This window comes from Plecotus auritus, assembly GCF_963455305.1.
Source record: "Plecotus auritus genome assembly, chromosome: 5".
In the NCBI taxonomy this organism is placed as follows: domain Eukaryota; kingdom Metazoa; phylum Chordata; class Mammalia; order Chiroptera; family Vespertilionidae; genus Plecotus; species Plecotus auritus.
This window is the reverse complement of record NC_137776.1, coordinates 49,800,375-49,824,455: the sequence shown is the minus strand read 5'-3', so window position 1 is coordinate 49,824,455 and position 24,081 is coordinate 49,800,375. Positions and strand designations below refer to the sequence as shown.

Sequence of the window (24,081 nt, the reverse complement as noted above, 5' to 3'; positions counted from 1 at the left end):
TCAGCTATTCTCTTTAGATAATTGCTGAAATAGCCACCTGGAGGTTAATTCACACTTTTAACATACATTCAGAAATGTTATCAGTCTTTGTTGGTCTCAGCCTGTAGTTGATGGCTGATTAACATCTCTGGTCTCTCCCTTCCACCCCTCCAGCCTGCTGTAATTGAATTTAGGACATCTCAGAATTTCTCCTTGTCATATAATAGTTTTCAATATCATTCTATATCAGTTCAAACATAGAAGCTGCAGGCCCCGTGATGAGGTAGTTAAGAGTGCTCACACAGGAATGGTTTGAATCATAATGCAGGTGGCATGGAGATTAAACTGTAGTGAAGACAGCCGCACTTCAGGAATGTATTCCCGAGAACAATCACTGCAGTGTCTGGCCCGGTGTGGTGAGCTCTGCAGCTCCTTTCCTAGTCACGAGCTGGGCCTAAGACATTTCAGAATGTCCCCCCATTCTCTACTTCATCGGTGCCCTCTGTTGTCTTAGGTGAACTCCCAGCTTCTGCCTCTGTCACCCACTCTTCACAGCCAGTTCTTACTCTCCACCCATTTCCTTGAACTTGATGTTTCAGCCTTGCCCTTGTTGCCACTTGAACCAGGGACTCAGACACCAATTCCTCCTTTTCTGATCACTGAAACCTAAGGTCAGCCCTACACAGCACCATACCCACCACCATACCAACCCCACACTCTAGGAACCAGTCCAACCCACAGTTTCTTCCTAGAGTCTCTAAACTTTAACCCCCAAAACTCCGTTTGTCTGGGAAACGAGGCTTGGCAGGAATGACTCAATTTAAGGCCTCATAAAAACAAATAGGAAATCTAGAACAAAGTAATATGGAATTTGAAAATGTCTCCTGAGTCATTAAAACCTTACCATATATTCTTCTTCTTTAAAAAAAAATTATTAATTTTAGAGAGAGGAAGGGAGAGGGAGAGAGAGATAGAAACATCAATGATGAGAGAATCATTGATCAGCTGCCTCCTGCATGCCCCTACTGGGGAAGGAGTCCACAACCTGGGTATTGCCCTGACCCAGAATTGAACCATGACCCCCTGGTTCATAGGTCAACACTCAACCACTGAGCAACACTGGCCAGGCTCTTCTTTTTTTAAATCCTCAGATGAGGATATGTTTTTATTAATTTTAGAGAGTGGGGGAGAAACATTGATTTGAGAGAGAAACATCAATCAGCTGCCTCCCATTCATGCATTATGGGGGATTGAACTGCAACCTGGATAGGTGCCGTGACCAGGAATCGAACCTACCACCTTTTGGTGTATTGGACAATGCCTAATCAACTGAGCCACACCATCCAGAGCAATACTCTTGGTTTAATAGAATGCCTTTTGCTATTTACCTATTTGTTTACATGTATTTCCATTCCTCTAAACTTTGGAATATCAATCCAAGTATCTTTTTGTTGGAAGTCTGTAAATTTCACATTAAACAAGGAATTCTTCAGCAAAGATTGATAATAAATGCTATTCTCAAGTAAGGCACTAGGTGGAGCATATGAATTTAAAGGAAATTTAAATTGGTGATGATGATGACAAATCATTTAACTCAAGAAAACTAAAAAATTTAAACCAAATTTATTTTGATTAATTTAAAAGTAGACAAATACAAAACAATATAACACTTTCTATAAGTATATGTAACCTAGGATAATGTAAGTAAAGACATAAAAATGGTAATAAATATATTTTTTCTTATCAATAGACCTTCCAAATCCCATAGCCAGAGCAGGAAAATGAAGCAGGCAGCAGTTTCAGAAGAACAGTGGGTGGGGAAGGCAGAGAAAGGGCTAGCTAGAAGGTCATTTTTTCCCCACTGGCTGAGAAAATGAGGTGGTCTTTTTCAGAGTGGAAGGACCTTGCATCTATATCAGCTTCTAAGTTGCCAGCTTCATTTTTGGGAGCAAATAATTTTAAGGAATTTGATTTCCTATATACATGGGAAGAGGTTATACATTGCTAATCACAGCAGGTCAAACCTTTTAAAAGTGGTTTGTTAAATTGGTGAGATGGACAGCTGGGCATGCAGACAGTCTGCAGTAGGTCAGAGATAACCATCGCAGCGCTGATGGCACTGCTTAGCACATGCTCATATAAAGATGCTGAGTGATGCTTTGTTTCTAAGAGCAAGACATTGGAATCAGCCTAATGTTGATATATGTATTATGATTTCTCTCAAGTTTGCAAAATGATACCTACACTATAATATCATTTTTATAATTAAACATACAGAATCTGTATATTGTTCATGGGTGCATATTTGTATATAATCACTATTTAAAAGTAGACTGGAAGGATACCCACCAAATAGTGGCCATTCAGGAAAGGGGAGTGGTATGGAACATGGGTCACAAAGGGATTTTAAATGAACAAATAACATAAAATGTAAGCACTTACTGATTTACTGATATTTGCTATATTTTTCTATGAAGTTTCTTATAGTTTCAAAATTTCTCAAAAAGTTGGAGGTGGTACCAGTGGATAGCATGAGGGGACCTCCAAGGAAGTAACCCAATGAAAACTATATGCCTAACAGTGAACAGAAAAAAATGTGAGAAAGTGCTGGGATTGGCACTGGAGAAAAGCAGGTAGAAGTAGTGGGTGGACCCATTTGGTAATGCTTCCTACCGTGGTAGAAGAAAGGCTCGAGCTCTGGAGCTCACTAACCCCTGGGAGTCCCACAGCGACAGGGAGAGAACGTGGGGACCTGGACTGGACTTGCTCTTCCTGTCCCTTTCTCTGAAGTCTCTGTGATAAGACTTCATGGGATAAGACTGTGAACGAGACATCTTCATTGCCTCCTTCCCGCTACATTATTTACTGTCTTAGTGCTAATATTCTTTGGATAAACTTCTAGGCGTGAAAGGATGCATACCAGAAGACTCTATCATGTGGAAGATGCTGAAAAATACTGCCTTGAGGATGATTTGGTCAATCTAGAAGTTCTGGATGAGGTACTAAACATTTAGTAGATAATTCTCACAGATGACATTTGTTTCATGTGAATGGTCTGATTTTTCTGTTTAGACTATATTCTCCTATAGTCGTTTGAAAGTTTAATTGCTTGCATAGCCTTGGTGAAGCTTAGGGTGTATTTGGTTGCTGTGACATCCTGCACAGTTTTTTTATAGTCCCTGAAATGTCCTAAATGATGATGAGAAAAGGATTAGATTTTTTTTTCCAATGAAGCTCTTATGTTGTAGATGTGACTGTGTTATATGAGCTCAAAAATGTTTTTCTGTTTAGAAAAAAAATGCACTTTAACCCTTAGATGAAGATGGTTGTTTGGTCTTCATAAAGAGGAGCTTCACTTAGGGAAATGGTGAAGTTAATATAGCTTGAGTTCCCAATTTGAAAATTGTGATTTTCCCCGTTTAAAATATGCATGTTTAATAGAGCTGTTAATTGCATTGGACCTGATTCTCCTGATTCTACCTCTGGGGACCCTTAACTGCAATGCATGAAACATTAAGTATTTTATAAAAGTGTGCAATTCTATATTCCCACCACATAAATTTTAAGTGCAGTGCTTTTAGAAATAAAGTTACTATTTTGTCTATATTTTATCAATAGGAATGATCTATTAAATCAAATTCTAAATAGAGAATTTTGATTGGGTGAAATACATTTTTCATAATAACAAATAAAACCTTTGCTGGATATTCAGTGTCCTAACAAGTCCCAGGGGGCCTAATTCTTTCAGATATTCTTTTTTTTTTTCAAGACAGATATCTGCTTTTAGTATCATTAGAGTCACTGTATGTTTTAAATGGACTACTTTTATCTTTTAGAGGAAAATATAGGGTGTTCCAAAAAATGTATACACATTGTAACAGCTAAAACTCAATTTTGAAAATGAAATGTATTTTAATAAACACTGCCGTTATAATTACTCAAAGTGTGTGTATACATTTTGGGGACACCCTATATTCTTGTAAGGATGTTTATTTTTATTTTTGGAGTCTCTCCCTTATTGGAAATGATATTTACTCTCAATGCCATTTATCCTCTTCTTAGGACACAATTATTCACCAATTGCAGGAGCGTTATGTGGACTTGCTCATTTACACGTATGTCGGCGACATCTTAATTGCCTTAAACCCCTTCCAGAATCTAAGCATATACTCTCCACAGGTAAGCGATGCTTTAAGAACATGTTGCTTCTTAATAGGAAATTAAAAATCACAAGGGAAAATGAAAAGAAGGAAAAAGTGAGAATAAAACTATGCCCCCCTAGGGGTGTTTTCCCAAACTACAGATAATAATGCAACACAGATGGAATTCTTACATTTTGGGGAACTTTTTAAAGCAAGATGTAACAATGATAGCTAACATTCATTTAGTGCTTGCTGCAGGCATTGGGTTACCTCGTTTACTTCTTACAACCCTGGGAAACAGGCACTATTATGAAGCCTATTTGGTATGTGAGGAGACTTAACATAGTGAGGGTCACTCCCTTGCATGAGCTCATGAAGCCAGTAAGCGAAGAGCTGGAATTTGAACTCAGGCCTATAGATTCTACAGCCTTCCTGATGCTACAGTTCCCCAAATAAGTGACAAAGCCTTGGTGTCATGGCAATAGGTACTGGAGCATTAGAAGGTCCAGTGGAGTAGTAGAAGAGTCCTTTAAACTAATTATCTTTTCTTCAGTTTTCCAGACTTTATCATGGGGTGAAACGTGCCTCAAATCCCCCCCACATCTTTGCATCAGCAGATGCTGCTTACCAATGTATGGTTACTTCCAGCAAAGACCAGGTAAGAACTCATGTTCCTTCTCTACCAAGTCACACAGTAGAATGTGTTCTGTCTTCCTCCGCAGCTCCTAAGTCTTCCAGAAAACGTCCCATTCTGGTTGCTGGTATTGGCTCAAGGAAATGGGAAATGAAATAGTAGCTTGGTGGAACAGAGACAGTGGTGAAGCCAGAGCAGCAGAACATGAAAACCCTTCTCAAGAAACATAAAACTTTCTTGTCAAGAGCACACATTTTCAATGTAATAAGGATACTTCTAATGTGAATCTGAGATATAGAGCTAACAGAAACCTAATTATGTGCAACGATTGTAATAAAAAGAGAATGTAGAATGACAAAGGAAATTCATTCCTATTTAGGTCTCAGAATGTTCACGGTCCAGTCCTATTTGTATGAAATACTGCTCATAGGTTGGCAGTGGCCAGGCACTACACTGTTTAGTTGCTGAGAAATTATGATGGATTTGGTAAATACTGAACAAACCTTGCACTCAATGCTAGTTAAACACAAAGCTAACCCATATGTTTGAACTTGGTGGACCTCCAGTTCAGAGTGGTGGCCTATTCAACCTTGGACCCTTCCTTTACTTTCAATGTATTTTTCTTTGTGTCTTTATTTTGTTTAAAATAGAAATAACCTTATTTTGTGAGGAAATTTGACAAGAGAGTTATTATGTGTATATTTCCTGAGACCTGTGAAGTTCCTGCTTTGGATTTGTTTAGGAATAGTTGAAATTATAACAGTGCAAATTACAAAATGGAGTACATGGATACATGGTTTCACCATAGGTTAGAAATTTGGCTTCTCCAAATTCTTACTTTTCCCAGAGACTTGTGGAGTGTCCATAGATTTCACTGAGAGGAAATAAATGGAGAGATATATGTGTTACTCAAGTTAAGAAGTTGCCCTACCATGTTGTCTTTTTTCCGGCACCACTTCTGGCACCAATTGTGTGTCTTTCCAACACCAGCCAATTCTCCAACACCAACTGGATGTCCAACAGTTCAATCCATTTAGTTCTAACACTACATCCAGTGTTAACACAGACATCACAGGGTCAGAGTTCAGTCCACAAGACTGTCCCCATTTCAGATGCCAGCAGCAAATGGGCTGTCCAGATTACCCACACTTCTGCATGGCTGACTACAAATTCAGGGATTCTCACAATCCCCTTCAGGTTTGAAATTTCAGTAGAACAACTCACAGAACTCAGGGAAATACTACTTACGTATACTGGTTTATTATAAAGGTTACAACTCAGGAACTGAACCAAATGGAAGAGATGCAGAGGGCAAGATATAGGGAGGAGGGGTGTTGCAAAGCTTTCATGCCTTCTCTTGGCATGCCCCCCCTCCCAACACCTCATCATGTTCACATCAGAATGAGGCTCTGAATCTTCTTTATCCAGAGTTTTTATGTCTCACTCAGTCTTTATCCCCTCTCTCTTCCCCAGAAGTTGGGATGGAGAGGCTGACAGTGCCCTCACTCTCATCATGTGTTTGGTCTTTCTGGTGGCCAGCCCCCATCCTGAAGCCCCACCTTGAACCACTTTGGTTAGCAGTTAGGTTTGGTTGAAAAGTACTTGTTTGTGAATAACAAAAGATATTCCTGTCACTCCTACCATTAAGGAAATTCTGAGAGTTTTAGAAGCTTGGAACCAGGAACCAGGGACAAAGACCAAATGTATGGTTTTTTAAATTATACTGTATCCACTAATCTCTTTTATATGTAAAGAGCTCCTAGAAATGAATGATAAAAAGACCAAGAATACAAAAACATAGGCAAAGTATATGAACTTTGTGAACTGGTCACAAAAAAAGAGAGTATGAATGACCTTAAACATATGAAAAGATACCTAACCTCACTCATAATAAAATAAATGCAAATTAAAACCACCACGAGATACTATTTTTTCTTTTACCTATCATATTGGCAAAAGTCCAACATACTTTGTTTGGTGAGGCTATAGGGAAATAGGTACTTTCATATATTGGTACAATCCTTAGGAAAGCAATTTGGTACTATCCATCAGCTATGCAAATGCATTTACCTTTTGATGCAACAACCCCATTTCTAGGAATTTATTCTATAGATGAACCTACATATAATTATTAATGACCTATGTATAGAGTTCTTCACTGCGATATTGTTTATAGTAACAAAAGGAAAAAAAATCAAGTATCCATATGGGCCTGGTTAAATAGATTATGGTACATCTATACAGTGGAACAGCAGGCAGCTATGAAAAGGTTGAAGAAGCTCTGGATGTTCTGAAAAGGAAAGGTATATTGCTGAGTAAAAAATTAAGGTGGACGGTGGTGGATGTTCTATGAAAACCATAGCTGAACACACAGGTGTTTTCTGTGCTGTGAATCCCTCACCAACACTCCTGTTTTCTATGTCAGTGCATTGTCATCAGTGGAGAAAGTGGCTCTGGGAAGACAGAAAGCGCCCACCTGATTGTCCAGCATTTGACTTTCTTGGGCAAGGTACTGACCACCTGCTTTATGTATTGTGGCTTCACGTTTCTGCAGCAATTTTACAAATGATGGAAATACTGTTTTTGTTGTCTTTTAGGGTTTGCATCAAAAATGCCCTCTTTAGTATGTTTGCCTCCTGATAGCTAGGGCTCTTAAGATGTCAGCATGCCATCTTTCTTTCATGTAGTGAGAAAAATAATGCCAGCACAAATTTACTAGATTATTGGCAATTAATTTTTTATGTTTTTAATACAATAGAATCAGCCATTAAGTAGTAAAAGTGGTTAAACATTAGGAACAGGATCCAGGAGAGCCACTAAGGTGATTAAAGGATTGGAAAGTAGGAATCTTTGAGCAAAAGTTGAGGAAAATAAAAATTTTCGGCTTGGTGAAATGTACATTGAAAAAATGACTTAGAAATGGTTTAGCAGTTATGTATGCTCAGAATTAGTGTATTATGAGACCAAGAAAGAATTTAAGGAATATTTGTTACAGATGAGGTTTATGAATATTATAATGGATGACTGAAAAAAGTTATGGGATCTCTCTATTTAAACTTGTTTCTAAATAGTTTAGGCATTTTAATTGTCAAGGATTTTAAGTGAAGTGTGCTGGACATAAAAACTGATCTAACCTAGCGTCATCTGATGCCTGTGCACTGGCGAGTTGCTCATCTGAGAAAACAATGCTGGAGGTTGATGCTAACATCCCCAAATGAAGTTCTTCTCAAAAATATCCATAATGTGAATTCTATGGGCAGGGAAGGATGCCTGGAAAATTGCTGGGTTAGTGTTTCTGGAGGCTCCTTGTAACTGCTCTCTGTTTGGCACAGGCCCATAATCAGACCTTGAGAGAGAAAATTCTACAAGTCAACGCCCTAGTGGAAGCCTTTGGAAATGCATGCACGGTCATCAATGACAATTCCAGCCGCTTCGGAAAATATCTGGAAATGATGTTTACACCAACTGGAGCTGTGATGGGAGCAAGAATCTCTGAATACCTCCTTGAAAAGTCCAGAGTTGTAAAACAGGCAGTGTAGGTGCACTATCTTATCGCTGGTTTTGCTCTGCAATGCAGACCAGTAGGCTTTGGGAATTTTAGCTGCTGCATTTTTACTCTTGTTCTTAGCATCCTGATAGTTAGGATGGTTTCCCCATCTCTCCCTCCCCCCCCAGCCTTTTCAGGAGCACAGAATTATTTAAGCAAAGGATAAATTGTGATTTCTAACTGAAACGATATTTACAAGCAGAGTACAAAGGACTGGGGTGGGGGTACTTTGGGATAGATATATCCATTTCTCCTGAGTTGGTTATACCAGGTAGGATTTAACAACATTGCACATACTTTTAAAAATCATTAGGCCCCTTAAAATTGAACTTGTCTTAAAGTACTGAGAATATTCTACATGTCAATTTTTTCCTCTAGATTGAGAGAGGAAAAACTATTTTCTTTTAAGAAGAGCACGGACTGCTCTGGGTTTTGGTGCTGGCTCTGACAGTTGTTGTGTAACTTTGGGTATGTCACTTAACCGCTCTGTGCCTCATCTGTGAAATGGAGATGATACTAGAGCCTACCTCATGGGTTTGCTGTGAAGATTAATAGTTTGTTTATATGAAATTCCTTTAAAGAGTGCCCAGTATGGTACATGTTATCAGAGTTAGCCACTTTTTCTATTATTATTACTATTGGAGGACACCAGACTTCCTCAGGAACAGGCTCCATTCATGCATTGTACAGTAATTACCTATTGAATTCTTGCTGTATGCCAGGGCTGTGCTCCCTCCTGGGGTTGCAAGAGTAAACAAAATAGATAAGGTCCAATATTCATGGAGCTTGGAGTGGATGGGGATTGGGGAGCCCAAGGAGGATCTTAAATGCAGAACAATTGTGCTAAGTACCAGGAAGCAATGTACTAGTAAGGGGCTGTGAAGGTAAAACAGGAGAAGGAAGGGCACATGACCTAGTCCGGGAAGAAAGGGGCTCCCTGTGTATGTGACACTGTATCTGAGACCTGAGGATCACTGGGAGTTAGCCAGTGAGGTGGGGAATTCAGAGGGAGAGAGGAGGAAAGATGAGCCTGAGACCAGATCATGCAGGGCTTTGAAACCCAGCTGAGGAACCTTATTCTAAATGCAGTTATTCTTCTGACCTTATTCTAAAGGTAATTGGAAGCCATTTAATGTTTTCAAGAAGGGGAGTCACAAAACCCAACAAGCATTTGGAAATGACTGTTCTGGCTTCAGTAGGGTGAATGGATTGGAGGAGAAGTATTTAATTGAGGCTATTAGGATACTGTTGCCAAATCCATGTGAAAGGATGTTGGGCAGGACTAAGATGGTAGCAGTGGAGATGGAGATGGAGATGGAGAGGAGTTGACAAATCTGAGAGATATGTGCAAGGAGAATCCATAGGAGTTGTTCTAGGTTAAGAATCTAAGCATCTTCTTCTATCACACACTTGCAGTTTTCTCACAAAATAGGGACTGACATGAAGAAAATTAAACAAATGAGCAAAAGGATGGAGTTCCATGTGGCTTCTTGATTAATTTTATGAGGTACATCATTTATTTCTTCCAAAATTAGGGTGATTTTAAAGTTTAGGGAGCTACCCCTGACAGCGTAGAAACTCCAGTTTTCTGTGTTCAAATATAAAGTGGTCTTTTACTAATATAATGTGAGAAAGAGTTCCAGTAACAGCTATGTTATTTCTTACTGTGTATATTGTTTATTTATGTAAATATCCTTATACCTTACTTCCCTCATAGCAAAAAAAAAAAAAAAAAAAAAAAAACACACACTAAAGCTGACATCACAGGGCTGTTATGAGAATTAAATGAGAAGATATGTGATATACCACATATAAATCTGAAACTTAATAGGTACCTAATAATTCATAGGTTATTATTGTTAAATTTAGTCAATATGATAGAAATTAAAGAGTAAAATAGACTGAAGACACATTAAATGAGTAGAAGATGGCAGCTTTGCAAGTTCTGTTCAGCTGACCTGATTCTGTCCTCTTCTGGGCACATAATAGGATTCCCCTTCTTGGTAGCTTGTGGCTGGATGTGGTCACATGACCAATTCTGGCAAATTAGCATCTAATGCAAAGACCCTCCAGAGCTTTGGCAAAGTGCAAGATGGTGACTGCTCTATCAGCCTGGGCCCAGGAGTGACTATTGTAAACACAGCCTACTCCCCGCCCCTCCCTGCTGGCTTTCAGTGGATGTACTCTGAGCAAGAAGTAAATCTTTGCTGAGTTAAGCCATTCAGATCATGGGATGTTTGTTATTGCAACAGAGCTAAGCTAATCCTGATTGATACATGATAAAAATCAAGTTGAAATTATTCTAGGAATGGATATTGGTAGGCCAAGTTTGAAAGAATTGGAACTAGAGGTAGCTGCAAAAAAAAAGAAGAAGAAGAAGAAAGCTATAGGAAGATAAGACCAAGACGGATGAGCCAAAGCCAGCACATTTACCAGAGATTAGAGAACACGTAACATTCATACCAGGCACACAGCTTCATAAAGCCCTATATAGCACACCACCATCACCACATGCTTGTGTTAGAAACTTGGGAGGTAGACTCCAGGCCCCTTTTCCTCACTGCCTTCATTCATTCTATTGGGATTTTTTTTTTTTATTCTTCCAAAACATATCTTTAGGCTTACTTTTGTTCTTCATCATCAGGGCCATTACCCAGTTTAAGCCACTCTTACAACCTAGTCTTCATCTGTCAGCTAGAGTGTACTTTTCTCAACATAAATGTACTCATGTCACACACTTACAGTGTACCCTGGCTCCAGTACGTCCAATAATTCTAATTGATTAATCAGCAAAAATCCCCAGTATGGCCTAACAACTCCTTGTGTTGTTGGGCCCTGCCTACCTGCCCACCCCCTTCTCACTAGCATTCTTTTGGATCTGCGTGGGTATCACAATCCCAGACTTTGTGTTTATGCTGCTCCCTCTCTTTGGAATGCTTTTCCCTTCTCTCTGTAGCTCCTTCCAGCCCCTTCGCATGCTTCAGAGTTTGATTTAAGTGTTATTTTCCTAGAGATTCCTTCCCCTGACTTGACACAAGTAGCCCTTATCCCACAACGTTATTCTTCATCTCAGCCCCTCCTTTGTCTCTTTCAAAGTCTTCATCACAAGTTTCCTTATTAAGTCATCTAGCTCCATCACTAGAAGGGGAACTGCAGAGGGCCTGGATTCCCTTGCATCTGGTGCAGTGCCTGCCATGATTGGCACTCAATAAATTTATAAGTTGAGTGAACAAATGAGTGAGAAATGGCAAGTAGAAAAATCTAGATTAGAGGGCAGAAATAAGAAGAGCTTTGACAGGATTAGCAATCAGAGGAATGCTAGGATATCCAGGAGAAGCTGGAGAAAGGAGTGGGGCCCATGTCACAAATAGGGACAAGGAGTAGAAGCAAGACAAAATTTCTTTCCATAGAGCTAAGTTGGCCAAGGGGAGGATTTGCCAGAATTCTCGGGATTGAACAGAAGAGACTATCTTCCTCTAGAGCAGTGGTCGGCAAACTCATTAGTCAACAGAGCCAAATATCAACAGTACAACGATTGAAATTTCTTTTGAGAGCCAAATTTTTTAAACGTAAACTTCTTCTAACGCCACTTCTTCAAAATAGACTCGCCCAGGCCGTGGTATTTTGTGGAAGAGCCACACTCAAGGGGCCAAAGAGTCGCATGTGGCTCGCGAGCCGCAGTTTGCCGACCACTGCTCTAGAGCAGTGGTTCTCAACCTTTCTAATGCCGAGACCCTTTAATAAAGTTCCTCATGTTGTGGTGACCCCCAACCATAAAATTATTTTTGTTGCTACTTCATAACTGTAATTTTGCTACTGTTAATGAATCGTAATGTAAATATCTGTGTTTTCTGATGGTCTTAGGCTCTACAGCAGCGGTTCTCAACCTGTGGGTCACGACCCACAGGTTGAGAACCGCTAGCAGGGTCGCCTAAGACCACCGGAAAACACAGATATTTATTTACATTACGATTCATAACAGTAGCAAAATTACAGTTATGAAGTAGCAACGAAAATAATTTTATGGTTGGGGGGTCACCACAACGTGAGGAACTGTATTAAAGGGTCGCGGCATTAGAAAGGTTGAGAACCACTGCTCTAAAGGAAAGAAAGGGATCCAGAGCAGTTGTACTTTCCCGTTCCTTGTCTCGTCATAAGCTGACAGCAGTCCATAGACCACACTTAGAGTAGCATCTATCTGAAAGGACCCTGGCCAGGGTGGCCTAGGAGAGGGTGGACAGCAGTAGACCAGGGGGACTGATGCATGTCATTTTGAATTGTGTTCGAAAGAGTACAGGTTTGAAAGCGTGAAAAACTCAGTTTGGGACCAAGTCCATAATTTGCTATACAAACTGGTGAGCCACTTAGGGTTCCAGAAGAGTAGGGAGTTTGGCTGAGCTCTCTAAGATGTATATCATTGTCTCTGAAGTAACCTGGACTACTAACAGAAGGCATGGGCACAGATGCATAGTCATTTGGACTGGAATAGAAACACGTATAACCAGAACTGTTATCTTAGATGTTCCATTCTGTGTACAGTAAACCTAAGTGTGTTTAATAATGTGACATGGTTACAATTACTATACTAATCCTATCACTATTACTATTCTGTAATTGGGATGTAGCATATTGAATTGCCTGAAAATTCAAATTTGCTACAGAATAATATATTGCACAGAAAGGAAATGGTGTGAATTAGTTGGGGTGTGGAAGTCCAGAATATGTTATTAATAATGTCCCCTCTTCCTTTTTGTTCTCAGGGGAGAGAAAAATTTTCACATATTTTACTATATTTATGCTGGTCTTTACCACCAAAACAAGCTTTCTGAGTTCAGACTTCCTGAGGAAAAACCTCCTAAGTAAGTGTCAGGCATTTTAATTTTGGATTTTTAATGGATATGTAACTAGCAGTTGACAAAACTTGAAAAGAAATGGGGCTGTTCTCCTTACTGGACATCCATAATGCCTTCAGCTGAAATACCGAGGATGAGATGGCAGGGACGGCCTCTCACCATTTGCATTTTCTAGAATGTTCAAAACTCAACTGCAGGCATTTTACTCAGCTATGTACACCACCATTCCACCACAGTACTAGGGAATGCCCCTGCAAAGAAGGAGCCCAATGGTGCCCTGGTATTTGGGGTGCCATTTGCCACGTCAGTGATCCTTCCGTTTGATCATTCTCTATTTAGGTACATAGCTGATGAGACTGGAAGGGTGATGCATGACATAACTTCCAAGGAGTCTTACAGAAGACAGTTCGAAGCAATTCAGCATTGTTTCAGGATTATAGGCTTCACTGACAAGGTAAGTGATTGTCAGGAGAGAAGGAAACTCAGGTGTTAAATATTTTTGGATCAATGTGAGTGTTGGGTCTGAGCCCCTCTGGTAGGGACAGGACTTTTTTGGATGCCAGGAATTGGAAGGAGATATGAGCAGCCAGAAACAGGTGAGAGAGACTTTATTGCAGGCCAAGCGGCCATTGCAAACACAGCAGCCCACAGCGACAAAGCAGCCATTCAAAGTAGCCCCCGAAAGCAGCCGTGATCTGGCTGGTCAGCAACACATTTTTACTAACTCAGACAACAGAGGCTTCTTGCCAGATAGTGACATCAGTGTTACATAAGATAAAGGCGCACCTGTGCAGCGCATACAGTAAAACTACTGTGTCCTTGCCTTTGCACATGCATACGGCACATGGGCCTTTAACATCCGGCGTACTCTGATCAGAGTTCTCACAGTGAGTAAAGACTTGAATGTTCTTACTTGGGGGAGGTTACTTGCTTTTCAGATGCCACACACTGGTCATGTCATAAGGTGCCACTACTCAAAGTTGGACCTGAGGACCAGAAACATTATCATCACCTGAGAGCTTGTTAGAAATGTAGACTCTCAGGTCCAACCAAGAACAACTGAATCAGAATCTGCATTTTGACAAGATGCACAGGTGAACATTAAAGTCTAAGGACTGTTGTAAGTGCCAAGTGCCTATGAATTGTTGTCGTTGTTATTCATTCACTGCAGCTGTGATACCAAATGCCAAAATACTACTGCCCCTTTCTGAGCAGGGGTTGTTCCAACCATTACACTGGATTGTGTAATAGGAGTAGAGGAATATGTAGGTTATATCCAAGTTACAGAAATATATCTATGCAAGTATTTCCTTGGCCACCAAGACAAGTTAATTTTAACCAGTGGTTCTCAACCTTTCTAATGCTGCGACCCTTTAATACAGTTCCTCATGTTGTGGTGACCCCCAACCATAAAACTATTTTTGTTGCTACTTCATAACTGTAATTTTGCTACTGTTAATGAATCGTAATGTAAATATCTGTGTTTTCCGATGGTCTTAGGCTCTACAGCCACTGATTTAAACCTTTCAACTTGCAGTCACTGCCTTCTCCATGGTACACAATTGCATATTATTAACTGTAGTTCTAAGTATTGCACTCTTCTTATCGTACTAGATACAGGCTGTCTCTATTAAATATATGCTAGGGGTGACAGAAAGTATTTATAACCCTAGGCTCTCAAATATTATTCTGTGATATATTTATGTCATAGTTTCTGGGCTTCATGCCATCAATTTTGCAAAATATACAGATTCTTTTGCTTTTCCAACAAAGGAGGTGAATGATTAGGAAGTAGGTGAAAGTGTTAAATCTTAGGGGATTAGATTACAAGACAGTTGAGTTACCGTGGGACAGCCATTCTGGATAAAGGATTGATTCTGTAATCCAATGAGTTTGGTCAGTCCTTCCCTCCCCAGCATCATTGATTTTAGTCATAATAATACCTTTCTTCTTCCTAGCCAGCTGTTAATTTTCTTTGTCAGCCTCCCACAGACTTTAAACTGACAGACAGTGGAAAATCCCAAAGGTCATATAAAAATAGATATATATTTCCCTTGGCTCCTTAGAGGAGAGCAATTGAACAGGTTCCAGCATTGTTAAAAGACCTTTATGGTTATTAATTTATAGAGCTGTTGTTATCAAAGATGCGTGGTAGAGCCATTTAAAGCCCTGGGCCATGCCAAAGTGTTTAGGGGCATACTTCCTTAAAAAGGTACAGCAACAATAGAGAAGTCAGACATGGGGTTGTAATATTTTGCTTTCAATGAGTACAATGATTGATGGTTATAGAATACTGTGAAGAGGACTTAACCGGTTTGGCTCAGTGGATAGGGCGTCGGCCTGCGGACTGAAAGGTCCCAGGTTCCATTCCAGTCAAGGGCATGTACCTTGTTTGCAGGCACATCCACAGTAGGAGGTATGCAGGAGGCAGCTGATCGATGTTTCTCTCTCATCGATATTTCTAATTCTCCATCCCTCTCCCTTCCTCTCTGTAGAAAATCAATAAAATATATTTTTTAAAAAAGAATACTGTGAAGAGATTAGTCCTAACTCTAAATGAAAATATATTGTGGTGCTGTTCTAGTAATGCAAATATACTGCAAATAATAATAAAACACATGCTGCTTAGGATACAGTTAAAAACAAAAGAAATTAAATATGCTATGTTAGGAAGTAAGCCATCCTAACCTCTGTGCAAAAAAAAAAAAAGTACAGAAGAAACGAATGAATGGTTGCATTAATAAATATGAAAAGAAAGAATGTAAAAAGTGGTAAACATTCTTAATTTGTGCCTTATCTGGACTGTTAAGTGAAAAACCAGAATGTAATTTTATGTATATGTGTGTATATCATGTCCCATATTAATTCATACTGAAATAAACCAACTTATATCAGTTAGCAATATTGGAAATGGAAGAAAGAGGCTAGATCTTACCTAAATTCTGCAGCTATATCTTTGTCTATATCTCTATAGATAATCTGTTTTACTGAACTAACTTAGTTCACTCTGTTTATAAATTCAAAATAATTTGACTAAATTCAGAGATTCAATTGAATGTAGTGAGGCAGAGGATGCCAGCTGGGGGACACTTCTAGACAGAATAATAATAACAGTTCCTTGCAGGAGACTGGGGGAGTATACCTAAAACCCTATTATGAAGATCGGTGCTTTCATCACTTACTTTTGGAGTCAAACCTTACTATATTTGTTTAGTACAGGGTGGTGCAAAAGTAGGTTTGCAGTTGTGAGTACGCAAAACAGAGTTTATTCTTATATTATTATTAATTATGTTATTTTTCATACGAACAGCTATAAACTTAATTTTGCCCCACCCTGTATTATGTTTGTCTTGCTGGTATATGGATTATCATAACATATTAGAGTTTTAGGTATGTTCATATTTAATACTACATGAAAACTTTTTTAGAAGATTATCTATGTGATGGTGAAGATTGGATAGTTACTGCAGATCCCTTGATGAAGAGTTAGGTAGAAGGCTTTAAGTTTAGGGCAAATTTCTTTTCCCTTTCTTCAAAATCAATTATGAGTTGGGAAAGGAATGTATTCTGAGAGGAAAAAAAAAGGAAAAGCAGTGAACATACATCCTGCATGGGGCTTTGTGGAAAAATGCTCTTTCTTCTCCACGTTTGCTAGTCGGTGGTGAAACTGAATTCATACTTATCAGCAATGAATTGGGAAACCCAGCTGGAGGAGTTGTTAGTCTTCTTGATAATTTTCTCTGTCCTGAGGGAAGCATTTCCATATAGAACATTGGAAACTGGTAAAAAAGAAAGAGATAGAGACCATAGCAACATTCTGTAGGAAAGGCAGGGTTGCCAGGAAAGGCTCCCTAGCTGGAGATGAGCCAAGAGGAAAGGAGCAAGGCGAGAAAGGTGAAAAATCCTCCCCAGGGTGGCTGTGGGAGGAAGAGAGGAGACATCTGGTTAAGAAGTATTGAGGAGGAAGAAATCCCACAGATGGCATACTACTGATAGAACTCTACCATGATTAGAACATAAGAGTTGATATAGGTCCCTAGGCTAGAAAGGAAGAACTAACTAACCCAAGGGTGAGATTAAAGGAGTCAAGTGGAATAGCGTGAAAATGTAGCATAGGGAGCCTCCTAAGGCTAAGAGCTCATTAATTAGGTGAGTTTTGATATTCCTTCTCAAGTTCCCTCTCTGAGGAAGGAGACTTCAGTCATTCACATAGTGTTTGAATGCCAAAGATGTTGCTGAAGGTCATAGATAATTTTCCTCTTTAAAAGAGGACATGTGTGAGCATTGTGCAGAAGAGGATATTGCTAGAGAAGCGATGTGACGAAAACCACCATTTCCTTTGGAGGTGATCACTCCAATGCCTGGGCACCATTAGTTGGGAGGTTTCATGGCTTGTACTGTCATACATGATGTGTGTTTGTTTGTGTTTGTGTGTGTATTAGAAGAAATACATTTTGAGATAACTGGACATAGAAATAACAGACAGAACCCACTGCTTTCTCTTACTCTCTGGGATCTGCCTCCCTGGGAAGTGGCTCACTAGTTGCATTCTGTAAGCTTCACACTGTATTGATGAAGGTAATGAGGTTCTGTCATGTTAAATCCAGGCTAGTCTCAGAAAACTCATTTGGTAGGTGTTCCCTTTAGCCACTCTTAAATTGCGTGATTAAAACAGTGCTCCTTGGAGTCAGAAACATGACATCTTACATTTGATTTAAAAGTTTAAAGAACAGTATTTATCTATAGTAGAACCTAGTTTAAAATCCTCATTTGTCTTTGAAGCATTATCAGGTATCCAGCAGATGTCACTATACAGTCTGTATACAGTTTTTTGGCTTTACCGAGTAATGTTTACAGGAAGGCTCAGTTGGGGACAATGCTTTATCAATGGTTTAATGACAGTTTCTATTAGTTCGCTGCTATGTGTGGTACTAAATCAAGTTCCCCAACAGAGTATTTTTGGTGGAAGTACTTTTCTCTATCTAGAAGTATAAGATGCAGAAATTTCCCAGCTATATATTTCATTCTCTCACCTACAGGAATGCAAATGTTTAAATAAATAAACATACATTATGTTTTACCATTAATGCTACTTATGTATCCAACTTCAATATAAAAATAGGACTGAAGATCATCTGAACTGTTTTTACAACACTTGTGACACCAAATATGTGCAGTTTTTCCTCCACACCAACCAATTCTCTAAAAATTCAATTGAACTCTGATGCTGTCTACCTGGAGTTAGCATCAAATCCCACAAGTTAGGGGCTCAGTCCCACATGATTGCCCCCACTTTAAACACCAATTGCAAATCCCAGAGGTTTTTTACTTCTGACTGATGGGCTATAAATTGGGAGTTCCCAAGACCCCCCTCCTCGGGTTCAATAATTTGCTAGAAGGACTCACAGAACTCAGGAAAACAATTTACTTACTGTTACTATTTACTTATTGTTATAAAGGGTACAACTCAGGAACGGCCTATTGGAAGAGATGCATAGCTCCAGGTATGGGGAGAGGGAGCACCACTTCCTCTCACCACTCTCATGTGTTCATTGATCCATAAGGGCTCTGAACCTTATCAATGAGGGGGTTTAGTGGAGATTCTAGTACATAGGCATGACCGATTAAATACTTGCTGCTGGTGATTAACTCAATCTCCAGCCCTTCTTACTTCCCCCTGGAGGTCCAGGGTTTGACTAAAAGTTCTAACCCTTTCATCACAGGGTTAGTTTCTCCAGAAACCAGATCCCATCCTCCAAGCACATTAGGATGGACTCAGGTATGGTTGGAAGGAGCTTATTATGAATAACAAAGGACATGCCTCTCATCCTTATCACTCAGAAAAATTCCAAGGTTTTTCCAAGCTCTTGTGCAAGAAATCAGTGTGAAGACCAAATACTATATACTTCTTATTAATCACAATATCACAGATCTATTGAATCTTTCAAAATATTTCCTGACCTCATTCATAACCATATACTCCATCATTTAATTTCAAAATGTTCTAGCAAACCATTAATGCCCTGCCAACTGTTTCATAAGAGCTATATTCAAAAGAGGTTAAGGAAACATTTGCCCTTTTATTTTGAAGAAATAACCATACCTGAACTTGGAAGCTGGTATTAGTTAGGATAAATGGATAAAATAGGCTTAAAGAACAAAGAAAATCAGTTCTCTCTCATAGCCTTCCAAGGTAAGAGGTTCAAGTTGCAGAGAAACTCCATTTCATGCAATCATTGGTCTCGAGCATCCTAATTCAAGGCTTGGTTGAAGCTGGGTTGTTGGGAGTTCCTGCCAACAATAATGGGAAAGGAAGTAAGGAGGAGTAATGCTGACTAAATGGTGACTTCCATAAGACCAGCCCAGAAGTGGCCCACATCACTGCACTTCCACCTTTGTTGAGAATTTAATTACACAGCCATGCTTAATTGCCAGGGAGGCTAAGAATTTGTTTGTAGATGGAACACAAGACAACCATCATTCAGAACTATCTGAAAGCTGGCTGAATGGAAGTCCCACAACTAGAGAAGTAAAGAAGAAAGCACGTTGAGACTGGTAGGAGAGTGGAGGTGTGGAACGGGCTGGTCTGGCACCCATGTGGGCTGCTTTTTTAATCCAGAAGGAGACAGTCCCTATAGAGGCTGCTATGAGGAGCAAGGAGTCCAAGCTCCCCACCAGACCCCCCACTCAGGGTCCCAGACCTGGGAAGAGAAGTCCCCATAACTTTGGGCTATAAAAACCAGTGGGGATTGAGGCTGAGGGACACGGAGGCTACCAGAGACCCAGGTGTCCCTCTTAAAGGGTCAGGCATGAACTTACTCAGACTCACTTCCTCTGAGCTCCAGTGCCAGGAGGCATTGGGGGACCCAGACACATACGGGGAGGAACTGGGTTGTCTGGCATTGGGGCAGGAACTAGGGGTGGCTTTCTACCAGATGGAGGTGCTCAGGAGGTGCTTGCAGGGGTCATTGTTCCTATGCCAAGACCTCCCCAACCCAGGGCTGACTGGCAACCATATCTGAGTCCCCATCAACTTGGAGCACACTGTTTGCTCTGCCCTGGTGATTTGATGAGACCCTGCCCTATCCAATTTGCAGCCCCACCCAAGCTGTTTGCAGCAGCTTTTCCATATGAATGGCCTGTTCTGGCTTAGGCTTCAGATTTTGCTAAAGTCTCTCAAGCTGAGGCTGGTGTCAATATGCCCCAAACCTATCAATAAAAGGCCCAAGACCCGGCACCAGCACCAGCCTGTCTTGCTTCACAGCTGGACCTCACCTGAGCACTTCCAAACCCAATACAAATAGGAAGAATCTGCAGATCTCTCTGTAGCTCCTGCTGGGTGGCCTCAGGCAGAGGCTGACTTTGCACCTTGCTGGAGACCCAAGAGCCAGTGCACCTGGTGGACAGCTACAGACGATACCAGATTACAATTCTACACATCCACAAGCGACACATGCAAAGGGAAGATTCAGTGAGCACCAAAACCCTATTGAAGCAAGTCCTGCTCCATAGGGGTGTTTCCTGCACAACAGCTCTCCCACTGTAGTCCCAGCTAGTCCTCACAGTCAATTGGCATGGAAGTTAATTCCTCCAGTGACACTGACAGCAATCAAGTCTTAACTACAACAAGACTGCTCACAGCCCACAAAGGGGTGCACCTAGAGTTTCCAGCTCAGTTGACTGGGGAGTTCTGAGCCACTGGGCCCTATAGGACACCTACTATACAAGGCCACTCTACCAACTCAAGGAGACATAGCTGCTCTACCCAACACATAGAAACAAACGCAGGGAAGCAGCCAAAATATGGAGACAAACATGTCACAAATGAGAGAAATGGAAGAAAGCAGACTACTGGACAAAGAGTTCAAAACCACAGTTGTAAAGTTACTCAATGATCTTCATTAGACCTTCAAGGGACTTAGTGAAAATTTTAAGGATCTTAGTGAGAATGCCAAAGTCATGGAAAAGGACCAGTCAGAAATAAATCATACATTAACTGAAATAATAATATACAGGGATTCAACAATAGACTAGGGGATCCCGAGAATCAAATCAACAATTTGAAATATGAGGAAGTAAAACATCAAATCAGAAGAGCAAAAAGAAAAAAGAATACAAAAATCTGAAAGTAATGTAAGAAGCCACTGGGATAACTTCCAGCATACCAACATTTGAATTATGGGTGTGCCAGAAGGAGAGGAGAAAGAGCAAGATATTGAAAACCTATTTGAAGAAATAATGACAGAAAACTTCCCCTACCTGGTGAAAGAAGTCAACTTACAAGTCCAGGAAGCACAGAGAGTCCCAAAACAAGAGGAACCTAAAGAGGCCCACATCAAGACACATCATAATTAAAATGCCAAGGGCTAATGACAAAGAATCTTAAAAGCAGCAAGAGAAAAGCAATTAGTTACCTACAGGGGAATGCCCATATGACTGTCAGCCGATTTCTCAACAGAAACTATGCAGGCCAGAATAGAGTGGCAAGAAATATTCAAAGTGATGAATAGTAAGCACCTACAACCAAGATTACTGTACCCAGCAAAGTTATCATTTAGAATTAAAAGTCAGATAGAGTGCTTCACAGATAAGTAAAACCTAAAGGAGTTCATTACCATCAAACCAGTATTATATGAAATGTTGAAGGGTATTCTTTAAGAAGAGGAAGAGGAAGAAGAAAAAGATTTTAAAAATGAACAATAAAATGGCAATAAATACATATCTATCAACAATCCTAACTAATAAAGAGGGGATATGCTAATTGACTGCCACACCCTTAAAGATGGCTGTGCCCACAGCCACAACATGGCAGTGCCCAGTCCCCTCAGCCCTGCTGGGGCAGCAGGCGCACAGCACGGCCGGCCCACCCCCAGGCAGGTCTGGCCGCTCCACGCGCCTGCCTCCAGAGTCCCCCAGTCCCCTCAGCCCCTCAGCCACCCAGGGCCACCTGGGGCTCAGGTAACCAGGGCCGGCCAAGGCTTGGCAACAGCAGAGGTGTGATGGGGGCATCGCCTTCCCCTGATTGCCTGGTCGCCTCCTGCCCCTGACAGCTCCCGGACTGTGAGAGGGGGCAGGCCAGGCTGAGGGACCCCCCCCCCCCCATCCAGTGCATGAATTTTCATGCAGCAGGCCTCTAGTTGAATATAAAAATCAAAATAAACAAGAAATCTAAAGAACAGAATAAACTGGTGAATAAAATAGAATTGGAGGCATGGAAATGGAACAGACTGATGATTCTCAGAGGGAAGAGAGGGTGGAGGGCGAGAAGAGATTTAACAAAGATCTTATATGTATATATGCATTACCTATGAACACAGACAATAGGGTGGTGAAGGGCAGGGCGGGAACCAGGTGGAGTGGGCATTAAGGGGAAAAAGAAGGACATCTGTAATACTCTCACAATAAAGATTTTAAAATAATAAACATTAAAAAATAATAATTTGATACATGCACAGAGACATGCACAAGGATGTCCATGTGGTGTTATGTACCAATAAATAACATACAGTAAAAAAAAGCCATCCAGCTCTTACTGACCAACATAGAACTCTGGGATGTGGAGCACTTTCCTCCTTTCTATCATATCTTGTCTTTCTGTTTGAAATTTCAGAGGATTTGTTCTTCTTAGAGGAATGAATTCAGGACTTAAGGACCTGTAGGGAGAAAAAAATAAAATAAAAGCAAACGTTAAAGACCATTTTAAAAAAATTTTGTTTTGTGTGCCAGGAAAAGGGAAAGGATGGATTTCAGTGACAACTGGCAATTTCTACCACAGTGCTGGTGCTTCCTTGGTTTCATTGGTAATCACCTTCAAACATGGTTCTTGTCTTTTTTTCAGGAGGTGCATTCAGTGTACAGAATTTTGGCTGGGATTTTGAATATTGGAAACATTGAATTTGCAGCTATTTCTTCTCAACATCAAACTGATAAAAGTGAGGTGCCTAATGCTGAAGCTTTGAAAAATGGTAATTATTTGATGCCTGTGCACTGTGTTGCCAAAGTACATCTTTCTTTCACTTTGGTAGTTTTTAAAGACTCTATAGAAGATAGTGCAGCTGTTGCTGGTTCTTCTGCTAGCTCTGAGTGTTTTAACTAACCAGTGTTTCCTGAAAGATGTCTTATAGAACATGAGCTGCAAATAGGTGTTCTGCAGAAAAGAATTTCATAGCAGGTAACTTTGGGCAGTGGTTCTCAACACTGGCAGCTTTTGAAAATCATCAAGAATTTTTTGAAAATAATACGAGAGGTTGGACCCCACTCTAAATCCATTGAATCAACATCAGCAGGGAAGAAAGCAGGCACCTAATTGTTTTTTTGTTTTACAAGTAATAATAGTGGTACAAAGAATGAGAATCCTGAGTTTACAAAATCCTCATTTAAACCTAATGAACACCTTTTGTGTTAAAATACAGCACTTTTTATGGCCTGTAAAATACTAATTTCTGTTGTGACTCTCTAAGAAGATACTATAGTCTCCAGAAATTGCTCCAACTTACCTGACCACTTTTTTAAATCTAACACCTGTGCAGAACTTTCAGAACAGTTTGGGAGATACTGGGTCATCTGGATGCTTCTTGGGGTTAGGGACCTGGCTTGTTTATCTTGGACTTTGAAGTGCCAAGGATAGAGTAGATGTTGAATAAATGCTGGCTGGATGAATGAATGGATGGATAGATTCATTCTCCAGTGTCACCCTTACCCTTTGTTCCAGCTGCCTCTGTCCTCTGCATCCGCCCCGAAGAGCTCCAGGAGGCCCTCACTTCACGTTGTGTGGTCACCCGAGGAGAGACCATCATCCGCGCCAACACTGTTGACAGGGCCTCGGATGTCCGAGATGCCATGTCTAAAGCCTTGTATGGGAGGCTCTTCAGCTGGATTGTAAATCGCATCAATACACTCCTGCAGCCAGAGAAAAACATATGGCAA

The 24,081-nt window shown here is 40.4% G+C and overlaps 1 protein-coding gene across 1 annotated transcript in view; it reads left to right on the top strand.

Annotated features, from left to right (window-relative positions):
• MYO3B (myosin IIIB) overlaps positions 1 to 24,081 on the top strand; it is a gene marked incomplete at its 3' end in the record, with an annotated part of 379,148 nt that overhangs the window by 148,177 nt on the left and 206,890 nt on the right. The window contains exons 9-17 of the mRNA XM_080668808.1: positions 2,882 to 2,978; positions 4,042 to 4,158; positions 4,675 to 4,779; positions 7,181 to 7,264; positions 8,088 to 8,290; positions 13,063 to 13,161; positions 13,495 to 13,609; positions 22,994 to 23,120; positions 23,867 to 24,077. Coding sequence (XP_080524934.1) covers positions 2,882 to 2,978; positions 4,042 to 4,158; positions 4,675 to 4,779; positions 7,181 to 7,264; positions 8,088 to 8,290; positions 13,063 to 13,161; positions 13,495 to 13,609; positions 22,994 to 23,120; positions 23,867 to 24,077 — 1,158 coding nt within the window. The remainder of the gene's footprint in view (positions 1 to 2,881; positions 2,979 to 4,041; positions 4,159 to 4,674; positions 4,780 to 7,180; positions 7,265 to 8,087; positions 8,291 to 13,062; positions 13,162 to 13,494; positions 13,610 to 22,993; positions 23,121 to 23,866; positions 24,078 to 24,081) is intronic.